Below are 25,699 nucleotides of genomic sequence, written 5' to 3' on the forward strand. Positions count from 1 at the left end.
CTCCACAGCTCGTGGAAGAGGGTCATACGAGAGAAAAGAAGGTGGACCAATCAGCATCCAGCATGAAAAAATTGGCGCGAAAAATGAACTATATAAGTCACCAAAAGTTGAATCCCGACATCGACCTGAAGACTCCGGTTGGAATACCGGCGAAACTGTCGTCACAAAGAAAATCCACGCGGTGAAACCCAGGAACATGGAGACATCATCTAGAAAACGCCGCGGAAAACTACGCATCAAATTAACTATAAACATACACATGACAATTTTGTGGTTGCATTTCATAATAACTTCACAGTCTAATGGGAGATATTTTGATTCAAGTTCAACTAATATATATATAAGCTATGTATGCATATTCGAGAAGTTCAATATAAAATGTCTCCAAAATAAATTATTACCCCAGTTGTCAAAATTATTTGTTTGGTTATTAGCAAAATCCGTACTGTGAAACTTTGAAAAATATTTTTGCATTTACTGTCCAAATTAAACATGTTGATATAATTTCGATGAAAGAAAAACCGTAAGAAACGTCAAAATAAGTAGTATTCAGTCTTTTATTAATACAAACATCTCCATCATTATTATGCATAATGCTGTTGTCCATTCATGAAATTAAGTTTTCCATTAATATAATATAATTTATTGTTCTCAGATTTTTATATCCGATGGAACCTTTTTTGTAAACAGTTAATAGCTCAGCAATCATTTTAACAAATATAACAATCATTTGAACCAACTAACAAAAATGAGCATATATAAAATTTTCAAGGTAATCAAATACAACAAAAGAAAATAATTTGAACCAATTTACAAAAATTAACATATGCAAAAATTTCAAGTTAATCAAATACCACAGAAGAAAATAATTTCAGCCAATTAACAAAAATTAACATACACTCAAATTTCAGGTTAATCTAATACAATAGAAGAAAACAATTTGAAACAATTAACAGAAATGACCATTTACAAAATTTTCAAATTAATCAAATACAACGGAAGAAAAATATACAAACAACAATGCAGGACACACAAAACATGTTTATGTAGTGTATAAGTAGCCAATTAAGATTAGCTGGTTAATACGAAGTATAGTTTATTTCGGAATATTTGCAGGGATGAAGATTCTTTGAGTGTTTTAGGGAGGCTATTCCATATTTGTGAAGCGGCAACAGTAAATTATTTTTGAAAGGTTGTGGACCTATAATGGGATATATATGGAGATAGTTGGAATCGGCTCAGGTGATAACATTAGGCAAAGTTGTTCTCTTAGGATAAAAATCAATTATGCATTGCGGCTCATTATTTTTAAACAGGGAATACATGAAACAGGCCTATTTAAACTTTCTTCTTGTTTTAATGTCCATCCAGGAGAGTTTGTTAAGGTACGGGGTTATTTGTTCATCTTTCCGCAAGTTATATATGAATATCACAGATGAATTCATCAGGCGTTGAAGCATAATATTGAGTTCGGCTGTAAGACCATAAAACACCAGGCAACAGTAGTCGAAGTGTGGAAAAATTGTGGAAAAATTAATGAAAATTAATGACTTATTGTAGTTAAAACAGTTATATCTACTTTCCTGCATTTTGTTTAACCATTCCAAAATGGCGTCTGTGAGACACCGCGCGACACATAGCGAATCCAAATTGTGACGCGACTGACGATGGTTTAGCCAAACAGATTTTAGGCGCCAGTCATTCCCGCACGGCTTTAAAATGTTAAAACCCCTCTCTCAAATCCTCTTTCTTCACCGCAAACTCAAGAGAGGACGTGTTCACGAAAACATTGGCGGGAAGCGTAAGAGAAAACATGTCTCAAAATGGAAACTCCAGTACGAGACGAAAAGTTATCTTTCACGCTCTTATGTTTACGTTCACTGGGGTGGTATTTGCATCTGATGCACTTTCAAACTGTCTGGTGGCACAGATCTAGCAGCAGACAGATACTTTCCCACCACATGTCGACCAACAACGGCGTAAAGTCCTCACGTCTTCCGAGAGGCGCCATCTGACCTCAAACATACGACTTATTATTCTCCGACGGCGACAAGTAAAGTCTTAACAACCAGCAAATAAATTCCTTACCGACAACACCATTCCCATTTTTTCTATAATCCGCTAACGCAAAGAGCTCTTCTAAACTTCTAAGCGAGAGGCCAAATTATTGCAGAAATAGCACCGCGTTTTGAGGGGAAAGGAAAACTTTGAGTAGATATTTATTTTATGTATTTACTTCAAACAGCACTTTATGGCCCGTAAACAGCACTTAGTTGCCTTAATAACGGAGATTACAACATTAACCCATTGTAACCCAATGTTGCTTCTATGTAACATTGAAAATGTATACATTTTCAGCTCTATTCAGGAAATATTTAACCTACATGTTCTCCTGTGATTTCGTGTCAATAATAATGATCGAGTAGAAAATTTTCACATTCTTAAAATGAGAACTCTTGACATTTAATTTCTCCCAGAAGCAGCTCTGGGTTAGAAAGCGTTAACAACGCAGGACAAAATGGTATGGCACTTGGAGGAGGCGACCGAAAGCGAAGGTCATTTGCAACATGAGGCATAGGTGGAGAAAAAACCGGCGGCGGCAGTAGCCTTAAACAGCACTTAGCGGCCTTTATAACGGGGTCTTAACGAAAGGCGCAAAGGGGATTACGGTTCAACGTCCTATCCAACGGACGGAGTGCTGTACTTGAATTGTCTTCCACACAATATTCATGCAGGGATCGGGAAGTCTTTGAAAGTGCTCTCCCATCGCCGGGATTTGAACCCGAGCCCACAGGGTGGGAAGCCAACACAATTAGCCACCACACCAACCCGATCACCGGCTCCTATGCATACAGCAAATGCTCTCTTTTCGATTCCCTTGGATGGCCATTGATTTTGAGGGAAGAGTAGGTAAGGAAGAGTGGAGAGAAACCTGGCGTCTGCATTAGCCTACTCTTAACGAAAGGCGCCAAGGGGACCACGGCTTAACGTCCCATCCGACGGACGGAGTGTTGTGTTTGAAATGACCTCCACACACCATTCAAGCAGGGATCGGGCAATCGCTGAAAATTCTCTGCCGCCGCCGGGATTTGAACCCGAGCCCAAGGGGTTGCACGACACAAACATCCATGTCCTGGTCGGGGTAAACTACCCAGGTGGGACTCGAACCCATGACCTTCGGTTTGCAGAAGAATACTAATAAAACTAGAAATAATTGAAAGATATTTCAATTCACCCCGCCCACCACCTTGTTATTGCAATTTCTTTCTTTCCTACAACATATAAACGACCGAAAAATTGTCATTTTTAACGGTAGAAGAGAAAATGATAAACTCATTTAGCGTACAGTTTCACAAAATTTCTCTGCATTCATATCACTTACCTAGAGAAAGATGCCAAAATTAATTTTATAGAACAGGAATTACCTTTAAAATAAACTCGGATTTGCGTAGCATTTACGCGATGAATACAGAGCAAGTAAATGGGAAAAAAATCAAAATTTACAAACTCATTGAATCGGTGGAACGCTCGTAAATATTCGACCTCAATTACTATTTTTTTTCTAGACGTTAAGTTAATTAAGTACGTAAAGGGCCTGTAGAATGAAAATGGGGCATTATTTGGATCAAATGCGTGGAACGACTTTTGGTTAAAACACGTCGTTGACCAACATTCATAAATTTTGTTTTATTTAAAGCGATAAAAAAACAATCCTTTTGTCCTAGGGGACTGCATAGAGGAGGTCCAATTCCATTCCATAGAACGCTAATTTCTGTTGCCACTTCGGTTGCATTTTGATCGGTTTTCAAAAATGTCCCCGGCGCGGTGATCGATCGAGTGCAATACCTCAAAAATACTTATTTCCAATATTTCGCAGTACAATATATGTAATTGCGGAGAGAAGCATTGAAATGTTATGCATTTTTTGATAGATCACATCTTTATATACATAAATATCTCTTAATACCCTTAATTATACCTTATTTCCCATTACAACTCGGATCAGTTTTTCTGTCATCGACGCGAGCAGCGACTTTTGAAAACCCACTATAATGCGCAACGCAATGCGCAATGACAACACATTCAGATGACAACTTGAGGATCCTATTTTGTAACATTCGTGATTTTATCATTGCCGAGCGCAGTTTGGGATGAACATACGGATAGAAAAGGAGAAACAACAGTGTTGACGCATATAGTGGCATTGTGCAGAGGCAGTGCCGGAGCGAAACACGAGATTTTAATTCAAAAATTACAATTAAGTATTGCCATTGCATTTGACATCAAAATAACCCATCGCATCTCGTATTTTTCCTTTCCCACGAATAGTCAATTTTCTATAGGAATACCATGTCGGCTACACTTTCATCCATTAAAAAATAGAACTGAATTTTAAACCAGATTGTTCTTAAATTTATTTTATAGAAATACCAATTTTGGAAAAGTTGGTTCGATGATCTAGAAAAATTATAAAAATTAACAAAATTTTCTAACAAAAGATAATTCTGGGGAGGATGGTAGCCTAGTTGTCAGATCGTTTGTTGAGAAAAGCATTTTGGGTTCGAAACTCGAGTGAAGCAATGGGACGCAGCCTTGCAAATTACACTAGAGGTATGAGGTGACCGAGAGAAAGAAAATGCCCCTACCCTGAATTCGGCAACGCCTGTTGCGATTGTCCGGGGAAGCTATAATCTCACTTAACCAAGCCGACCTTCGGGTATCACCACTGAGAGAGTTATGTTGCCTAAACACTCATCTATATACGTAGTATAAAACCCACTTCCGACCGCGGATACGGTGGTTAATCAGAGATCTACACTCTAGACAAACTAGTGGTTTAAGAAATTTTCTTCCATGTAGAGAACTTACCGAGGAAACAGAGGTCACAGCTACCCACAACCGCCTAAAAGGTTTCAAGGGTAAGAAATACAGCGTTTATCTTTCACGTGAGGCGTGATTGAGACGTGAAGAGGATTCATAGGAATACGGCTTGAAATATCTCCATTTTCTCAGGCTCAACCTTAATGTAGTTCACTTAATCGTAAATGAAAAGATAACCTTTCACAAATGGCAATTTCCACACAATTTAATTTAACACTCAACGACCGACCATGGTTTCAGCGCTTTGTTTAATTTCCTTGAAAATGACACAAAGTGTTGAAACCACGGACGGTCGATGAGTGTTAATTAAATAGTGTGGAATTTACCATTTGTGATTTTATTATGGATAAAACAAACTTCCACAAAATCAAGCCTGAAACGATTTTATGCGTTCGTAATGCTAGAAAACCTTTGTTATATTCCACCAATTTTTTTCAGGTAGTTTCGGCACAGCGGTGTCATCTTCAGGAACTGAACTACAGGTTTTTATACCTTAAAGCATGTTCCTGAATTTTCTTATTATTTCTAACAGCATATTTTGTGTGTTCTAGCTTTATTGGAAGATTACTTTAATGAGTATTTGGCAAGTTTTTCCTTGGCATGAATGTCGTAAAATGATTTGTTCGTATGCGTAACATTTTTTTGGACCGTGTGGTGTGCATGTGGGAATACTATTTCATGCTGTGATTGATCACCCCTGCCAAACACCATAAAGGTGGCTTGCAGGTTATTATGTAGATGCAGATGTAGGTACCAATTTCCAGGTACTGAACTACGCGGTAGGCTACAGGTAAGTACCTGAATACGACGCCGCTGCGCCGTAAATACGATATGAGTTCAATAAGTAATGCAACACTTTTTTTCACGGCCAATTTTTGTTGAAAACTTAGCATATCTTCTAGTGCATTTTCAAACATTCCCACTTTGTCTTGTATAGTTGCGTTCACTTACGATTGGTGACCGTGCTATAAGAGGCTGTTAAATTAACGTATGTAACGGAGGTGCGTTCTACAACGTGCAGGGATTGAGTTTCTTTGGCGGAAAACCAAGTTATGTATCTCAGATATTCCTTGGACCTTGCAGCATGTCTACAGCGATCTGGCAATGAAAAAAAGCAGGGTAGTCATTGGCCAATCCATGCTTCATTATCGCCGCTAATTGCCGCTCTCGGTGGCGGTGGGGTCAAGTCCTTGCCGGCCTACTCGATGTTCGTGGGTTCGAATCCCGCCTGGGTAGGTGATCCCTATCCAGGGCATGGATGTTCGTAACGTCCTTTGTTAATCCTCCTTTGTAAAAGCCATTATGTGCTGTTTACGGGGGATTTGAGAATAAATAATTAAATAAAAATAGGATGATGAAGTTATTGCTGCAGCACGACGTTAGCTTCGACGTTGGACATTAGAATGGTACTGTGCAGGCATACAGGCCCTCCCTTCAACATGACGTCAAGCCGTATCATTGAGTGGTGATTACGTTAACAAATAATTTTGTGTAGCTAAAAAATCGGGGAATGAGATGGTTTATTTGAATTCTGAATACAACAAACCTTGTTTCAGAAAAAATGCGTTTCATTACTTATTTAACTTCCCTCGTAGTTGTACCTGCAAAACAATTTGGTGGAATATAAAAATTTTTCCTTTTCATTTACGATGGCTTGAGGTAATTGCTCATGGAAAGAGACAAGGAGAGGGAGAAGAAATTGGGTCCGACAAGGAAGAATGGGGTGAGGAGATATAGGAGTGTGCTAGAGACGGCGATTAAAAGTTTCAGACTTCCGGTGGCGGCGATGAGAGGAGGGCGTTATTAAAATTTCGAAAAGCGGCGGCACCCCGCCGGGAGAAGAAGTTGGAGAAGGAGATCGTTAATGGCGTTCTCCGGAGAGAGAGAGATCGCCCAATTGGCGTCTTACGCCTCGGAGGAGTAGACACGTCAACGCCTTCGGAAAATCCAATTTCCCCCGGCCATAGAACGCTTCACTCTCGGGCCAGATTTGCATGCGTTTTCTGCACACAAATTAAAGAGATAGTATAGGTGGGAGTGAGAGTCCCAGAGGCGAGAAGAAATGCGCTGATGAATAATAGCACTTGCTCCCTCCTTTCGCCGAAAGTTGCTCGAAAGGTTGCACTTCCGGAAAGAATGAAGTCGCTGGGGAGAAGGAAGCGCGAAATTTGCAGAAAATTGTTACTAAAAAGAAAGAAAATAATCGTCTCCTAATTTCCAATGCATCTGCAGTATTCTGGATCACTCACCTCATCTTAAAGGTAAAATGGAGTTAAGCACTAACACATACGAGATAAACCTAGGAAGAATTACCTTAGAACTTTGAGAGCAAATGTTCCGGAAGTTAAGTTTTTGCTATTTACTATCAATAAAGAAGAAGAACGAAAAAGAAGAACACGATAACCTCATATTGCGTCAGAAATAGATATATTTATAGTAGACCCGGAAAAAATGAGGCCGTAAGGTAGATGGAAGTGAGACATTTGTAAGAAAATACTCCTTACAAGGATGTAAACGTTTGCCACTTTGATTCGTGTCGCGGAGTATAGATCTTGAAGAATTTTTAATTCAAATTTTTGCCAATGTTTCAATATATTTATACACCTTCATCAGGGCTATGAATGAATATGAGTACATAATTTTGATAAACACATAAAGGCATAAAAGGTTATAAAAATTTTACAATAATATAATAAAAAATAAAAAAAATTGAGGTGTACATAAATTAAAAAGAAGAGGTTAGAATTTTAGCATTGAATAACTTCAGCATTTTTCGTCAACCGCTTCCAATAAAAAGTAAGCTGGCTTTACACACTTAAAAATCTGCAATTAACTTGACAAGAATTACTGCAGAATTTTGAGGGAAAATTTCCCGGAGGAAAGTAATTTTTTGCTGTTTACTAGAAAGCAAACTCTAATATCTTATTTCCGAAACATCATAAATAGCTATATATAGTAGATCATCTGGAAAGAATGGAGTCACAGTTTAAAAGGGAGTGTGATATTTGCAATAAAGTATTCCTCACAAGGAAGAAACGTTCATCGACTCATTCCGAAAATACTAGTCTAATTCTAGTAAACAGCAAAAAAACAGCAGTATTTTAGTCAACCATTTCTCTTAAAAGTAACCTCGATTTGCACACTCGCACATTTGCGATTAAATTGGCAAGAATTACCGTAACATTTAAAAAAGCAAATTTTCCACAGGTAATTAATTTTTTCTGTGTATTTGCAAGCATATGCTAACTATTGTTTCGGAAATACCTATGTATAGAGTTTCAAGAGGAACCTGCAATACTTCAGGCGGTGGTAGTAGGGGAGACAATTTTAATCATTTTTTTCCCATAAACATGGGGCCGCAACTCCTTAGTTACCGAGCTATGGTAACGCAAGCATTTTTTTAATTCACTAGGCAGTTACTATGACAACAGTTTTTTTAGTATCCAGGCATTTATTTAATGCTTTGAATTTTTAAGGACGTTAAATAATCAAGGTTTGACGAAAATAGGGGATGATAATTGCCTGAAAAAATTAATCTTTGAGATTAATTAAACAAGAGCTTTGAGCAAGTAACAGCTATACGATTGCACAACCTTGCCCATTTTTCATTTTTAAAGTCATGGTTTCACGCTGCCGATAGCAGCTTATGAGGTATTTTTGAAATAAATATGTATAAAATTAGTTGCAAAACCAAGAATCTCAATGTTTCATTAATCATTATTCTTCTATTGCATTTTTGACATTTCTTTCTATTTACCTCATTGTTTGAGATTCAATCAAACTTCGCATCTTTAAAAACTCCTTTTCCAAATTACATTCCCCTGACTGCATCATAACCCTAGTAATTCTCGCATCTCAAGAGCTTCTGTTAACCCTCAGAATGAATTCATAGCCGCCACAATAGGTTCATAAATTACTTTCAATAATTACCACTTTCATTCCATAAATTCTGATCGTGAGTCTAAAAGAAATCGAATGGAATTAATCAGGACAACAGCACCGAATTTTTTATGCATGCGTCTTTTTTTGCGGGCGTGCTCTCTATAAAAGGAGATTTCCCGATGAATCTGGCCACGGAAAATCTCGTTCACTTGCAGTCCCTCGATAGAGGCATTAATTAAAGATACAACGTATTCACCAAAACACCACAGAGGAAATGTGATGGATGGCTTCATTCTGATATCCAGTCATACTCAAGAATTTTCCCTATTGCAACCAAATCATCCGATGATGCCAATGTTTCAGTAATTAAATGGTTACTTTATATTAAAAATAGTCGAAGAAAGCTTCGTAGAGAGATAATTTAATTCTGCATATCAATTACTTGAAGAAATGAGACAATTTGAACGTTTCTTGAAAAACGTTTTTTCATGACTTATTGACAACCATATTCGCCGATTTCTTGTTTTTCCTGTGCAAATAACGTTGAGAAAGTTTTTTTTTATTTCAGCGAGTATCGTAAAAGATGAACACCCTCATCATGGTAATTTATAATATTCGCTTGTGATCCTATTTATTTATTAGCATCTATCATGCCTTTTGTTACCATTTCACCAAACACCTCTTAAGGCAGATTGCGGGTTAGTATGCAGATGTATAAACATAAATATAGCGGCCTTTTTTACCACATTTATTAGGTATTACATCATTTCACTCATCAGTTATATATTAAATTTAAATTTCTGCCTTGCTTCGATGATTATTTAAAAATATAACCAAGAATAATACAAACAACTTACTTAAAACAACGATGGGGTAGAATATGTAAATAATATTCAGTTAAGATTCACATGAATTTAATATTCACATTACTGTAGGTACAACAAAATAAACGAATTAATAGGAATTCTTAAACCGGTTGGAAAAGCATCACAGTCTTTCGTTCGATTTTTTTCCCTCAGCAAAGGAAATAATCCTCAAATATTTGGTCTCCAGAACGTTTTCAGGTCTCCCAACTTCATCACTGAGAATAATATATTTTTCAAAAGGCAAACAGACGGGATAAAATCGATAAAATAGAACAAAAAATACCACACGGGAAAAATGTCGGTCGATGAGACAGTGAAGCTTGTTTAGATTTGATTCGAATCCACCAAAACTGAAGAATACGGACCAGCTTCAGTGCACTGGTTTGGCTTCAACGGGCCGGGAATTCGTTGAAAATTAAATTGTCACCACATCTTTCCTTGTGTGGAGGGTTCAAACGACCCAATTGCTTTCGTGAAGTTCCCATGAATGCAAAATTCTCAGGCAATTTTCCCCGAAATCAATCACTCAGCAATGGAAGATTATGTATTGCAATGCCAACCTCCGACATACAAAATAGAATTTAGCCGTGAATAACAATAATCAATACCAAATTTTTACTTACAATCGCCCTATTTATATCTATAGGTATCTCTTAATTTCCTCGAAATAGAACGTACTTTTCCGATTTTTAATAGTATATCCGGATATTTTATGCCTGAGAAATTAGGCGGTAGTACTTTTAAACGTAATCCATTCAGAAAAATGTCCAACATGGCCATCGAAACGAGTGCAGTAATGCAGTTACAGACCCAGTAGAGATTTCGAGATCAATTCATTCGCTAGGAAAGCACCAAATCTTTTTATTGATACTTACCTTCCTACTCAGGAAAGATGTAGTACGGAAGAAAATATTTTTCTCTCAACCCAGTATTAATTTCGGTTCATATAAATCAAAATATAAAATTTGATTTGCTTAAATAAACGAATAAATATTGAGATGATAACTGTAAAATCTTCGTTCCAGATGTTAAAAGCAAAAAAAAATTGAAATTAAACCCTAATTTTTTTTCCAATGGCAAAACCTAAAACAGTTTTAATTTGAATTTCACGGACAAAGTAGATAATATTTTAGTACCGCAAAGAATAAGTAAGCATAATGTGCTCTATCTCCGCTTTGGACAAGCATGAAGATGGAGAAAATTATTTTGTTAAAAATAAAACATTAATTCGGCACGAACATGATTTACTTGAGTAGGTAGGCTCTTTGGACTTGTATGAGGAAATATGACCTAATTATTAAATGAAAGGGTCTTGCTATTGCCATTGCCATATGACCCAGTTATCAGAAAGGCATTGGATTACCATTAGGGAGGGAAGTCATAGCTATAATCATTTACTTATTAATTCTTAATCAGGAAGAGTCACGTCTCTTAATTACCAACTGGAATCAAACGCATAAATGTACTGTGTAGCCTGGAGCACCAAATTCATTAAATGTAAATTATGCACATTAGTAAAACTATCATCAAAATACCTAGTGCACACAAGCAGAGAGGAGTATTTCAGTGCAATTTGAAGGTCATTAGGCACTAATACAATTGCATATGATATATTCCACACTATCCTACTCCTAACGAAAGGAATTTTCTATGCTATCTGAATGAAACAGCCGGTTTAACTTGGGATGGGTCGACTTTGAATCTCAATTATCGATTCCACCGATTATTAGGGGATCCTTTGAGAAAAATCTATCATCAAAGAGGAATATGATTCAAAGTTTTCAAAGTGGTTATCCCGTGCATTAAAGTTTCCGTATTTATACATTTACAGAATGAAATACTGTAGAAGAAGCTTAAGGTCGCAGAGGCTTCAAAGGCTAATCTTGTCATCGGTGTGTACATTCGTAGTAAAGGAACGAAGAAACAAATATTTTAAAACCCATCTGTCGCTGAATTTCGTGGAGATACATGGATTTAGCGGAGTTAGTGGTAATTAACTAGTTACGGATATTTCTTTGTCTAACAACAATATTATTTAGTGAACACGTATTTTTCACCGATTTTCTTGGGAAGAAACTTGTTTATTACATTAAAAGACAGCCTCCTCTTCAACTCTAGTAAGGGAATAAGTTTTGCACGGCATCAAGGCTATACAGTTTACAGATCATAAACGAAATAAATTGCAAAAATTAGGGAAACAAGTATAGGAAAAATAATAATGGAAATAACGTTTGGGGATAAACTACCTTTTCTCTATGGATTAGATATTTGAAAAACTGCAACTTATTGCTCTCCAATTTCAATACCTCGATACCTCCAACAATACAACCGGTAAAATTCATTGGCATGCATTATGAATCACAATAGTTGCCCCTGAAATTCCAGGGAAACGATCACGCACGAGGATCTAATCTAAAGTTAGAAAAGAAAACAGAGAACGATAAACTCCTAGGCACAAGCAGAAGCATTTTTTTCACCAATCCATATTATGATCAGTAACTACAGCAGGCTCAGTAAAATAATGATGCACGAACAAAATAAGCAATTATACAAATATGAAGATATGTTTACATTGAGGTTCGATTATATGATAGAAATAAGTGATTGAAAGAATTTCCAAGTAAATGAATGAAGGGTAGTTGATAGTGACGGGCGAACTTCGTGGAAATCCTTTATCGTGGGAGTTGAAGGAATAAAAGTTGGGTTTTTCCACATGGCGATTAATTATGGCCGACCTTATTCGTTGCGGGGTAACATTATCAAAATTATCGTAACGTAACATTATTACTACCTTGATTATGCTACGCTGTAACGAAATCACAGTCTGTCTTAATAAATCGCCATGTGGAAAAAGCCATGTTTTTATTCCTTCAACGTTTCATTGATAATTTTTTCAGCATCAAATTCCTTCATCAACGTAAGATACAATTAGCTGAAACAAAGGCAGTTCGGGTAATTTAATTTCGCTTGGAAGGTATCAGAGTGTTAGAAAATAATGCTGTTTTTAAATAAAACTGATATATTTTAATTTTTAAGAAAAATTTTAGTATGTATCACATAGGATGCATATTAAACAGACAACGTATGCAATATACAACTTTTACAACATACTATACTCACTGAGTCATACTATACTCAGGATCATGGAAAACTTGGTATTGGCACCCGTACCATTACGAATTGCATAAATAGATATCACTCGCGTAAATCCTCTTTCTCGTTTCTTAAGAGAGGAACTGACTTCCTTCAACATAATTAGAAGCTGATCACCTTTGGTACCTACAGACTGCTGCGAGAGCCACATAGTATAGCGACGGGGCGCATCATATCTGATACACTATGCTACACTAGAGGAAGAATTTTATCCTTCATAAATATTTGGCAATGAGAGTAGTGTATCACATATATAATACATATAGCGGTGAAGAGTTAAATCAGCGTTAAGGCTGATTTGCATTTCTCTTGAATCCATCGGAAATGCTGTAAATAAAAAAGCTAGACTATTTATATAAAATATAAAATCAATCTACCTGGTAGCCGTCGTATGTCCAGGATGACCATTTGAGGTAACAGCTTTGCACGTCGAAAGGGAAGTACTCCACGTTGATATCGCACGAGGAGCGGTATATGCCGTGCGACAGCCACACCACTTCCCCATTACTGCTCACAATCACGTTAGTGTTGATTACCGCACTGCTGTACTGCGAATCAGCGCTGCGGGCAAAACGATCAAAGTCTAAGTCAACGGATTAATGGGAGAGCTGGGACGCACAAGCAAACATTAAAGCAACATTAGGAGTATACATAAAGCAATTACCGATGGAATAAGAATATTGAAACCGCACAAGGCAAACAGTGTACGCTATAGTAGAATTACCACAGCCTCTTGCACTTATATTACAATTGGGATCTGGGGCGCAGCTAGACGTTAAGGCTAGGGAAGTTTATACCATAAAATAAAATAACTTTGTATTATTCCACACTTTATTTTAAATAGCATCTGATGATAACACTAGATGTTGAAACCCGGGTCGTGCCATTTAAAATAAAGTGTGGAATAAAACAAAGTTATTTTATTTTATGCTATAATGAAGCAATTCCGCAAAATAACGCCTGAGACCATGTCTTATACTAGGGAGGTTTAATGCGAAACTAATATTTGACGATCTGGGGGGTATAGACTAGCCGTCAGGGTAAGCGGGAGGTTCGGGGGCCCTCCCCCACAAAATTTTAAGATAAATGGGTAAAAATGGAGATTTTTACGGCTGAGTAAATAGTTTGATGTTTTGGTTGTAAGCCATCCGTTCCGTTAATATTAGTTAATAAATTTTTCACATTAACATATTTTTATAAAAATAATTCTCGGAGCTCTGGGGGGGGGGGAATTTATCCCCAAAAAAACTCCCTCCTTGCCGCGCCACTGATTATAATGGATTGTTAAGTAGCATTTACACCGCTCTGGAGCCCCGACCGATGCCACAGTCGAGTGAATTTCACACTTTAATGGCACGGGGAAAAATTCTTATTCCTTGGCCACCTCAGATTTCCACGATTTTGATTTATGGGGTCCGCCGAGGATTTCACCCGAGATATGAATTCAGAACCCCTCAATCATCAGCAAAGCATTCTACCACGATTTCTCTATCAATACTCGAAAAATTAGCGCAAAAAATTTTAACCTTCTAACGTTTAAACTCTGTCATAGTTATTCAAAAATTTACATTTACACCATAAGGGGAATACGAGACAAACTTTAACTTCTTTTGAAATACCACAGTAAGAAAGTAGATGAAGGAAAGAAAATGAAAGAAATCTATGAAACAGGATACATTGTGCGAGGATACAGGTCTCTACAAAATTATCATGATTGAATACTCCTCAATTAAAAATGTTATTAAAACTAACACGAGCGTAAATATCTAGTGCTTAAAGGTTATTTTTGGAAAGTATCTATCTCTTTCTGAAGCCCTAAGGATAAGGTTCTCCTCAAAGAGAAGTCAATATTACGACAATTTTTACACGTTTTACATTATAATTCACCTATATTGATTCTATCATTTGAATTTGCTAAACTCAACCCATTTCCTGGCCATATGAAAACATAGAATTTCCGTATTTGTCGCAAAAAAGAGATATTATAATACTCCGTAGATTACCTAATTCCATTAACGCCAATTGATAAAATAGTAGCAATATTTTACAACTGATATGAATGAGGTGGCAATTAAGGCGTCAACTAAGAATAAGCTTCGCTTTAATTTTTTTCTAAAGAATAAACATGATGCCTTGCGCGGAACGAAATTGAATTCAGATTTCTTGACTAAAAACTCAGGTTGGATTGTTCAAGTATGCCCAACCCCGATTTTCCTAAGATTATTATTAATGTCGCAAACACCAAGGATGTGGTAAAATTAATTTTCTTTTCCAGGTCAAAAATAATCCTGAAAGTCTCATTCCACCCAAAAATAAACATTAAGCTACCGCCACATTGGATTAAACCCAATTCAAAAGCTTTTTTGAAAATCATCTCATTGGAAGCATAGAACAAAAGGTATATTTTTCACAAAAAAAAATAATAAAGATTCAACAATCCGAACACCATCATACGGAAGTTCAAAGCCAAAAAATATCGATTTCTGATTAAGAAGTTTAGTCCAGGCCATGGCAGGGAAACTTTATTTAAACTCTTGCATAATTGATCGAAATTACACTTGCAAAACTGAAATTATTCTATTCGAAAAAATGTATTCTAGCCCTATAATATACTATACAGTAGCCATCCTATGGGCTCAAATTTGCACCGGGGCTGTGTAGCACGTACTGCTGTCACAAAAAAGGAAAGGATTGATTTTAAAATATCTGTGAAACATAAGGCAGTGAAATTAAGAACTGAAAGGACTGTGGCGCCTTTAGGCCCGTTTACACGGTACATTAACACATACGGGTTAATGTCTAAATATATGGACGCGTGAATGAACGCCAAAATGAACCGTGTAACCACCCAACTTGTGGGAATGCAAAGAAAATAAAACCAGTTCTAATTTTTTTCATGCAATCGTAGATCGCAATCGTTCCGGTCCTCAAAAATCATTCATGCAAACAGAGATAAACTCGTACGTGATAATGTATCGTGTGAACAGGCCTTTTTGGGAGACCGTGAAAAAAACTGTGTGCATAAAATTACGACAAAAATGCAAAAATAATCACCCACTTGTTGTAGAGAATGATGTCCGGCCTCCAAACTTTTTGGTACGGCAAGCGCAACACTTTAATGCCAGCAAAGTCAGATGCATTCCATTTCAAATGGTGGTCCGTCCATATCTGCGTCATCCAACAATTCGTCGTCAAAATCTGATTTTTCTCATCCTGAAAAAAAGGAACAAATAAGGTTATTGTTAAGTAAAAATTTTGATTCCTGATCTTTTTAAGGCAATTATACTATTCTTACAGCTTGATAGAACAATAATAAAATACCACTGCCTTGGTTACATCGATCTCAAAATTCCAACCTGAGAAATAAATTCATCAACATGGATGAAAGAATCAGAAGGCGTTAACATTTTCGGCAAAATACAAGTTACCCAAAGCATCACTTTAATGATAATGGAGGAACAAGTTCTAGGCTGCTGAATAAATAAATTGCTTGAGTAACGACTTGAAGCAAATAACCTCTTTCCAATCTCAACCTTATGTCGTGTTGCTTTGACAGCAAGGAGATTGCCTTCCGATCCTGAAGGTTGAAGGTTATAGTAATGCAATTTCGGATATTTTCCGAGGCAGCCCGATATCTAGGAGTTCCATAAATGGCACAATAGTTAGGAAAATACTTACATATATCGATTAGAACGTGAAGCTGTGGCCTACAGATCAACGTTCGTATATTGCAATGTAAGATATACAAAGCACATTCCTCCAAAATATTTAATTTTAAAAGTTACACGAAAGCTACAAGATTAATAATAAATAAGCTGTAAAAGATCAGACCGGATCAGACTAACGCTGACGCTGGATTTCATTTATACTCTTACTCTCCAACCATTCAGCAACTAATACAACGTAATATATAAAATCCATCTAATCCATCCATCAACACTAAAAATCACATAATAGTGTAAAGCATTAGGTGCTGACAAAATATTGCAGTACGGAATCCTTTATGAAGCCTTCAAATTTGAAGCTTCGTGAATTTTACAAATTACTTTTAAAGGGTAAAATGTACAATTGAGCTCGAAAAAAAACAAAATTGATTCATCGTCATTCATGGATATTTACATTCTGAGGTAATTAACTCTTAAATAATGTATGGATCACACAAACACAATTACAGCCACACAAAATTGGTTATCAAGGAATATGCATTACAGATTGTGAGCTTGAAACAAAAATTAGCACTTATTTCACTCCACGTAATTGAATCTGGGGCAAAATATTTCCTTTCTCGCCCGGCCCGACGTTGACAAGAGGGGGGAGAGTGGAAAAAAAAACAAAATTTACATCCATTAAAAAGTTTCCCGTTTGTCATTTAGCCAAAACGAGACATCTGGAGAAAAAAACGATGGCGTACAATAGAGAACTTTCCGGCGACTTTCGAATTCTTGAGTCCCTTCGTCAGACTCTCTCTCTCTCCGAAAGGCGAATGGATGTTAATGCATGTAAACGAGCGCCGAATTCCATTGAGGATACAATACCACGCGAGAGAAAACCTCTTCATTCATTACTCTCGCGCAGTTCTCTGGCCTCCACTCGCGGGGCATTGTCCCATTGCAGATGCTTCCTCAGCACCCACGTTCCATCCATTTACATTCGCAGATTGGACGCCGAAGTTTTACACTTAAGCCTGAATTACATGATCAGAATTACATTCATGAATATTTTCATTCTGAGGTAATTTAGTCTTAAATAATGCATGGATCACAGAAATAATATCAAAGCCACACAAAATTAGTTATCAAAGAATATGCATTACCGATTGTGGGCTTGAAACAAAAATTAGCAATTAATTCTCTCCTAGTAATTTCTCTGGTCTCAACTCCAGGGGCATTGTCGAATTGCAGATCCTTCCTAAACACCCACGTTCCATAGATTTACATTTCGCCGATTTGACGCCGAAGTTTTGCACTAAACCCTGAATCACACACGATCATTTGTGATATTTCGAAGTCTGTCCCGTGAACAGTGGTGAAATATGCATGGATTGCCATAAGAAAAAATTAACCTAGGACCGGGAATCGAACCACGAACCTTTGGCTTTCCAGGCCATTGCGCAGACCTCTACGGGATAAAGGTTTCTTAATTCCCATGACAATTGTATCGACGCTCATGGTACTAGAAGTTAGACCCTCACGGTCCATCACGGATGGCAACGCGAGGAAGAAAGGATATCCAAGAAACCACAACAAGTTGAGAGCCTCAGCCTGTACTAAAGCCGCACATGGCGGTATGTGTAATATTTCACTGTATGCCGCGTGAATGGTGGTGCAATATACATGAATTACCAATTCCAATAAAAAAATTCACCTGGACCGGGAATCGAACCACGGGCCTTTGGCTTTCCAGGACAATGCGCAGACAACTACGCTATCCAGGTTTCGTTAATGAACGAATTACCGTAAGAAAAATTCCCCTGGACCGGGAATCGAACCATGAGCCATTGCCTTCGGCCACTGCGCAGACCACAACAGCAATCTCTCCAGTGATGGCAGAAAAAATTACGGTTTCCAGCGATTATTTTTCGCGATGGTTCAAGGGATGAAAATCAAATCCCTTTTTCATCACTCGTTACGTCACTTTTTCCGTCGCTGAAACCATCGCTGGCACAGTCCTTCAGCCAATCAGAACGTGTCGCCACGTACCTACAGATGCAACTCTAACGCCACCGATCGGATGTCGAAGTCACACATTCACATTGAGTCGCACGATCTTTTTAAATCCATTTCGTGGGATAGCTTCAGAGATCGCTACAATGATCGCGGAAGCCAGTGGCGTAGCCTGAAATTTTGTTTGGGGGGTCCAAAACCAGAGAGAAAATTTTTGAAAAAACAGAGTGCCAAGTAGAGGGTTTTAAACTAATTTTAACACTTTTAATAATAAAAAAAACTTCGTTTGTCAAATAAATCTTTTGTTAATTCCTTATTTTTTAATATTATTTTGTTTACTTTTATGAAGCAAAGTAACTGTTTTTTATATATTTCGGGGGAGGTGGCGGACCCCATCCCCCAACCCCCTAGCTTCGCCACTGGCGGATGAAATGACCGTTTTTTCCATCAGTGACCATCCAGATGAAATAACCATCCTTTTTTTCCATCAGTCGGCACGTCCCTTTTTTGTATCTGAAACAGTTACTGGCACCGTCCATTCAATCAATCAAATCACACGGCCGCTTACAGTGATTCTAATGCTACGCTTGGATTTTAATTGAATAAAAGTTATTAATGCGGAAAGTGACAGAATAAGATATAGAAAAAGTAACGGTAGGAATGACCGTGCGATTCAGTAAATGATGGGTCGAGCAATCACTCATTTGGTCCCCTTTCTGTGGAGCTATCATTCTAAGGGATGGAAAAAATTATCGCGTGCTTCTTGCTTAAATTCCCACGTTTTGTCGGAATGCTATTCCCCAAGCGATTTCCGTCTTTCCTTCGTAGTCAGGTCGACGGTTCCATTCAGAGGCATTAATATACCCCAAAACTGAATTTATCTTTCTGCAAGGGTTAATAGCAAGGCTTAAGGCGCTTTCAAACTATCAAATTCAGTCCTAGGCAAGATGAACAAGCTCTCTCGAATGGATATGATATTATGCCAATCGTCCTGAATACGGACAACTTGTCTTGAATGCTGCATTTCTATCAAATTCGTTTTTTCCTGAATGGCTCTCATTTCCATTGAATCTAGAAGAATTGGTGTTGAAGAGTTTCGATCAGTCAGTGAAGGCTTTCTAGCCTTCCCAGCGCTACCTTGGAAATGGGATGAGAATTGACATCATTTTCGTTTGGAAGAGAAGCTCTGTGGAAGCCCTCATTAAATTTTACGAGAAGCAAAGTTGTTCATATGAGGTGAGCTCCCCATACTACCACAAGAAGCATAAAAAGAAGAGAAGTTCGGCACGGCTATATATTGCTACAAATCTGTTGCCTGTAAGTAAAAATTATTATTATAATTTTCTCGGTCACGCCTTGTCTTTATTCCTTCGTCGATCATGTTATCTGACGTTATTCAAGTCAACTCAAGTTTTCTACAACATTGCAAAAGGTCTTCATGGTGAAACAAAAACCCAGTACTGTTCCACAAAATTTTATTTGCTGCCGACTTGTTTCGATGGCTATAGCTCATTATCAAGACAAACCGTTTGTCAACACTGTTTGTCTTGTTAATGACGCCATAGCCGTCTAAACAAGTCGGCAGCAAATAAAAAGTTTGTGGAACAGGACTTGGTTTTTTGCTTCACCGTGAATACTCATCGTTCCACCAAGTCACGCCAAAATCAGTTGATTTCATTGTGAAAGGTTGTTCAACTCGATTGAAGATACGTTAAACAATCACTCCTGAATGACCGCCTCGAATCTTATTAAATCTCATTTTAACGTTCAATACGACATGTAATATATATGCAACCAAGTACATAGAGGAGACTTGGTTGGAATCGGGCATTAAAAACATACACTTGTATAAAAGGCTGTGATAACAAAATTATTTCAGGTAAATATCAACGGGATACTTTTATCATAAATAACAGGTGCCACGTGGAAATGTGAAAATTCATATTGGTCGCACACTTGCATCCACTGTCTTCATTATGCCTCAAAGCTTCATATATCTTTACATACTATCTGAGTACGAAGAACGCAAATGGTTGAGAATAGAGTATTAATTTCATAAATTTGTACGATTACACATTTCTTCCGAGCGAAAACAATACATGGAAACCAACAATTTTAATGACAAAAATTATTTCTACCCCAATGTTCCTTTTGTGTGACGGCTGAAATTTTAATGATCAATAAGTGAAGGTGTATGCAATCTTTTGGGCATATATTATACCATTCACTCCCACTATCTCTCCAATTTCTTCTAAAAGTTTAGAAAAATCAATAAGTTTCCTCCATAGCTTTACTTATCGCTATTTTCATTGTTGTACCTTCCATCATTTCCGTTATAAATAATTATTTGTTTTTTATAATTTCCTCTGATATCGCTAGTTATTTTCCACTCAATTCATCATGCATTCACTTGTTCGAGTAAATTAGAAATAAATACCATGACAACGGCCATGGAATCAGCTGTAAAAATGTTGGTAGATCCTGAGCCGATAACTCAGGCGGAAGACGGAGGAATTGCCGTACGTTGTCGCTCTCAGGTTTCAGAGTTCACGAATTCCCAGGCAGGAAAGCATTCATATTTACTCAATACGAGGAAAGTATGGACCCATAATTACGATAACAGTGTACCTCATCAAATATCGCATCAAATTACTAGGAAACTCTGAATTCACATGCTTATTGAGGCGACTGGCGGGGTAACATGTAGATGTGGATTTCCTTATAGGAATGTCACAGAGCAGCAATCTCGTTACGTACGAAGGGAGTGATTCTGAAGTTGTTGAGCATATAAAACAAAGAACTCACGGTTAGAAGATCAAAATATGAGATTTTTAGAAGACAATGACTGCCGATAAGATCAATTTATTGGGGCAGTAACGAATTATAGCTTTTTCCTTCATTGTTTTCCACATTCTGCGTTTCTATCGGTAATAGGTAAATACTATTTTATAATTTTAAAGCAACGAACAGGTAAGTTTTATGAAGGAAGGATATCAAATAGAGGAAAACTATATTTATAAATAAATTTAAAATGACGTAAAATTTAAAAAAAATATATAAAATAAAACTGAGATAAATAAAGCATTAATTAAAAACCAGAGATCAATTCCATTACTCCGAGACGTAATGTATTTCTTTACGGGAAATAAATGTATTTAATTTACATCTAGCAAAATGAGGTTACTCGTGGGAAGGCAAAAAATAGCAAAGAGAAACCTGGCGTCGGAATTAAGCCCTCAACAAAAGGCGCCAAGGCGTCACGGCTTAAATCCCCATGGGAAGGCCGTAGTGCTTCACTTTAAGTCCCGTAGGAAAGATCACAAGAAGCGATATGTGTTCTCCTGAACTTTTCCGCCGCTTCCAGGGATTGAACACAGGCCCTCAAGGTGAGCGGCCAAAATGTAGTCACTCAATCAAAGCGATCCCTCAACGGGACTGTCCCCACCTTTGAATAAGAGGTACAAGACGAGAATCAATAGAGGAGTGACTCCCACTTCAAACCAAATTACAAGCAAGGTGTCCGACGTTTTGCGAATATGATTTCCATTCTCTAGAGGCTTTTGTGGGGAGGAGTGTGGACCAAATCTCAACCCTAGCCGTTCTCACGCCCTCACCTCGGCATCCGCCTGCTCGCTCAAGTGGGAAAATGTTACAGTCCACGAGAATTTGAAATTTTATATCCTTCCGACAGAATATTTTAAAGATGTCTTCCCCTATTTGCATAGCTTGTGAATTATTTATATTCCCACCCTTCCCACGCCCTCCTTTGACAGTGATTCATGGTTCATTGAGATGCGACCTTTGTCTGAGTCAACTCCTTCTTCTGCACATCTGTCAGAGCTAAGTGGAATTTGAAACCTTTTGCGTTGAAAAGAATATGAATGAATATACGTGAGCCTCCAGGGGACGTAGGAATACCGTTACCATAGTTACTATCCTACGACTCGATATTTACAAAATGACGATAACGTTACAAAGAAAAACCAAATTGGCAGCAGAATTGAAAAGCAGAAGTATCAGGGCCTAATGAGGAAGTAAAATAAATATCCACGAATACGCAGACAGTTATTTCAATCGTCTCGAACTATTCACATCGGTTAACTATTTTTACGCATAAGCTGGCAGCATATAAAAATGTCCGACCTCAGATTTAAAAGATGAAGAGGAAATTACTCCCATACAGAAAGAATATAAAAGAACAAACTCTCTATTATACTTGTAGCAAGAGAATTTCTTGAGGGTCTTAGTAGCACGAAAGCCTCTTTCTGTCTGTTCATCACCTTTATTCTAATATTCCTTTGTCCATTAATGACATTTCAATCTTTTATAAGTACTTAAAGCTCTAAGACATAGAAATTCATTCCAGGAACTATAAATCTAAAATAAATGTTAATTCAATAAAAAATAATGTGAGTCTCAATAAAACTATAGCGAAAACAAATTGTCCTAGATTTGATGGCGACTATTAGAGAGAGACTAATTTTGAATAGTTTTCTAAATTTTATAATTAAGTAGACTAAAAAAAGGTATTTAGTGATAAAGGCAATTGAAAGAAATAGTCCAGCTGCTAACAGACAAAACATACAGAAAAAAGACGAAACAGGCATAAAAAAATACCGCTGTCGATCACAATGACCGTATAACATATATGCATCGAAATTGATTCAGTTTTGGGGAATGGCGTTGGAGATTATCAAGAAGTGATCACATTTACCTGCCCAAACAGCAACTTCCACCTCAAATCATAAGGATAAGACTCAAGTCATGTAAAAATTGCAGCATTGGCTATGTAAACGTATTAAATAAAGATATTCATAAACTACGATTGCCAAATGTATGCGATTAAATGAATTTCACATTTAAATTCACTCGCTTTCATTTAATTCACGTGAATTGAGACTGACTGCATCCTGGAATTTCTTTTTCATTTAACTTAAAATACTGAAAAACTATAAATTACGTTAAAGTCTTCAAAACATACCTTTTGAGCGACATTCTTCACGATTTGTGACATGTATACCACTGAAATGATACGGTAACTTTCTCCTATCCGTCATCATACAGATCACCCTCATTTATTAAACCCGGAGGTTGGTAAGTGTAGTTGAGGGTAAAGTTTATCTCGAACTAAGCCTAAGGCGTATAAATTTCACGGTCCCTTTCCCTAGGCCAACACGCACATGGAGGATTTTGTTTCAGGGAGTCCGAAAAGTTCACTTTGATACCAGGACCCCTTGATCAGAAGCCTTTTGATTCCTTCTAACATTCATTACACTAAACTTGCAGCTATAAATCACACATCAACTGCCCAAAAAGTTTACATAATAGCCTACAAGCGCTCAATGTGAGCACCCGTTGTCACACCACACGGCACACGTCAGCACGATATGCGAGTTCTTCCCGAACGTTGATTAGTGTCTATCGAGTAATCTGTTACTAAACTATTGCTGCAACCACTCCTTCAATCCTGTTTCTTGATTCGAAAAGGTCAGTTGGTATTCTTAGCGAACAATGCTCACATTGAAAACTTTTAGACTTTCATGTAAAAATTTTTGATCCGCTCTTTAATTTAATGTATTATTTAAAGCTAGGGCTCCTTAATTTTAGCGAATAAAATTGCTTGTGGCTTCGTAGCTTTTATATTTATTATTAAACGATTTCTAGAATTTGTGGCGTTATTTGCAATTTTTTCCGCAATTTTCAAAAGTGCTTTAACATTCCTACCAAATAAAAAAAACTGCAAGAAGTGATGAGATCGCGAATATTCGCATTCGCGAAAATCAAGGAGCCATGTGCATAGCTGTGAGTTAAGCGTAATAAATATTAGAAAGCGTTAAAAAAAACCGCTCTTCATTTTGAAATATCCGGTACCTAAAGCGTAGAGCACCATCGCATCAAGAGAATCTAGTACAAGCCACCCAACGGAATATATATCGACTCCTCTCCGCATTCATAGATCCTCATTTCTGAGGAAAAATATCAGCGATACATTCAAGAGGGTAAATTCCATTTATAACGCCAGGCCACGCCTTCTACAGCTTTTGGATGGGAAGGGAAAGGGTACGACCAGGACCGGCCGCTATTCCGTAAAAGTGATAACGCCCAAGGGTATCTAGCTAACATGATTATTCTTTCTCAAGGAAACTGGTCTTCGAGCTAGAACAAGGCTCCAAATATGGAAGCACACCTGCGGGCTTCGAGCCCAAAATTACAAAAAGGAAAATTTTCGAGAATTCCGAGAAAATTTGAGAGGAAAATATTCATAGGAAAGGCAAGTGAAATAATACGGAAATCAATGGTCCCTTACACTCCGGTCCCACTAGATATGTGATTTTAAATTAAATTTGTGAGCTCAATCTTTTACATAAACGAAACGCAAAGATTGCGTGCAGTGGGGAGCGAGGGGGAGTTCCGGGTGGTCCGAACCCCCCCCCCCCTCTCCCCACGAAAAATAAAAACACAATTTCTTTCCTTCGTTAAAGAAAAAAAAACATTGAAAAATATTAAATTTACCAAAGATTTCTTTTACTAATGAAATTGCTTCGATAATGAAAAGTGTTAAAATTAGTTCAATACCCTCTCCTTAGTACCCTCTTTTTAAAACATTTTCTACCCTGGTTTTGGACCCCCCCACACGAAAGAAATTCCTGACCACGCCACTGATCTACGTGCTGTGCAGAAAAAGGGTTCGTGACAAAAAATTACGGTGCTAAGATGAGTGCGTCACTAGTTTTCGTTATCACGTTTCGTTTTCAGACGGAAGTCAAAAATTAATTCTGTATTCTTCAACAGAATTTTACTCTTTTAAAAAATCCTCCTTAAATATATGAAAACTAACAAACGGACAAAATCATTGGTTCCTGCATTGAGCACGATTGGTTTATAACATCAAAATACATGAACATTTCATACTCATGACGCTTTCTTTGGAAAAAACGCTCACAAACGCCAGACAACGTATTATCTAGTCATTGTCTGTTTGTATTATAATGGAAGGATGTGCCGAAACTGTAAAAAAGAAACCATTCCTCCTCACCCAGTCTACTTATTTTCAATTTAAGATAAACAAATTCCTTATTTTAATTCCAATGTACAAAATTTGTCCCAACCTCTTAATAAAATAAGGACACTTACAATAAATGCAAGAAATGGGCTGAAAGCGGGTACTGCCAAGGCAATGAACCCCAAGCAAATTCATTTTCTCCTTAATTTTTGTATTCGAAAAACTTTCTTTTCCTATTTTTGAATATCAAA

General features: G+C 37.3%; 1 protein-coding gene across 2 annotated transcripts in view; it reads right to left on the bottom strand.

Annotated features, from left to right (window-relative positions):
* The window catches only part of LOC124163662 (neuronal acetylcholine receptor subunit alpha-10-like), a 397,294-nt gene that overhangs the window by 103,096 nt on the left and 268,499 nt on the right, over nucleotides 1-25,699 (bottom strand). For both annotated transcript variants that reach the window (XM_046540723.1, XM_046540721.1), the window contains exons 3-4: nucleotides 15,841-15,995; nucleotides 13,160-13,343 (exon numbers count right to left, since the gene is read on the bottom strand). In XM_046540723.1, coding sequence (XP_046396679.1) covers nucleotides 13,160-13,343; nucleotides 15,841-15,995 — 339 coding nt within the window. The remainder of the gene's footprint in view (nucleotides 1-13,159; nucleotides 13,344-15,840; nucleotides 15,996-25,699) is intronic.

Source organism: Ischnura elegans, chromosome 8 (genome assembly GCF_921293095.1).
Source record: "Ischnura elegans chromosome 8, ioIscEleg1.1, whole genome shotgun sequence".
In the NCBI taxonomy this organism is placed as follows: Eukaryota; Metazoa; Arthropoda; class Insecta; order Odonata; family Coenagrionidae; genus Ischnura; species Ischnura elegans.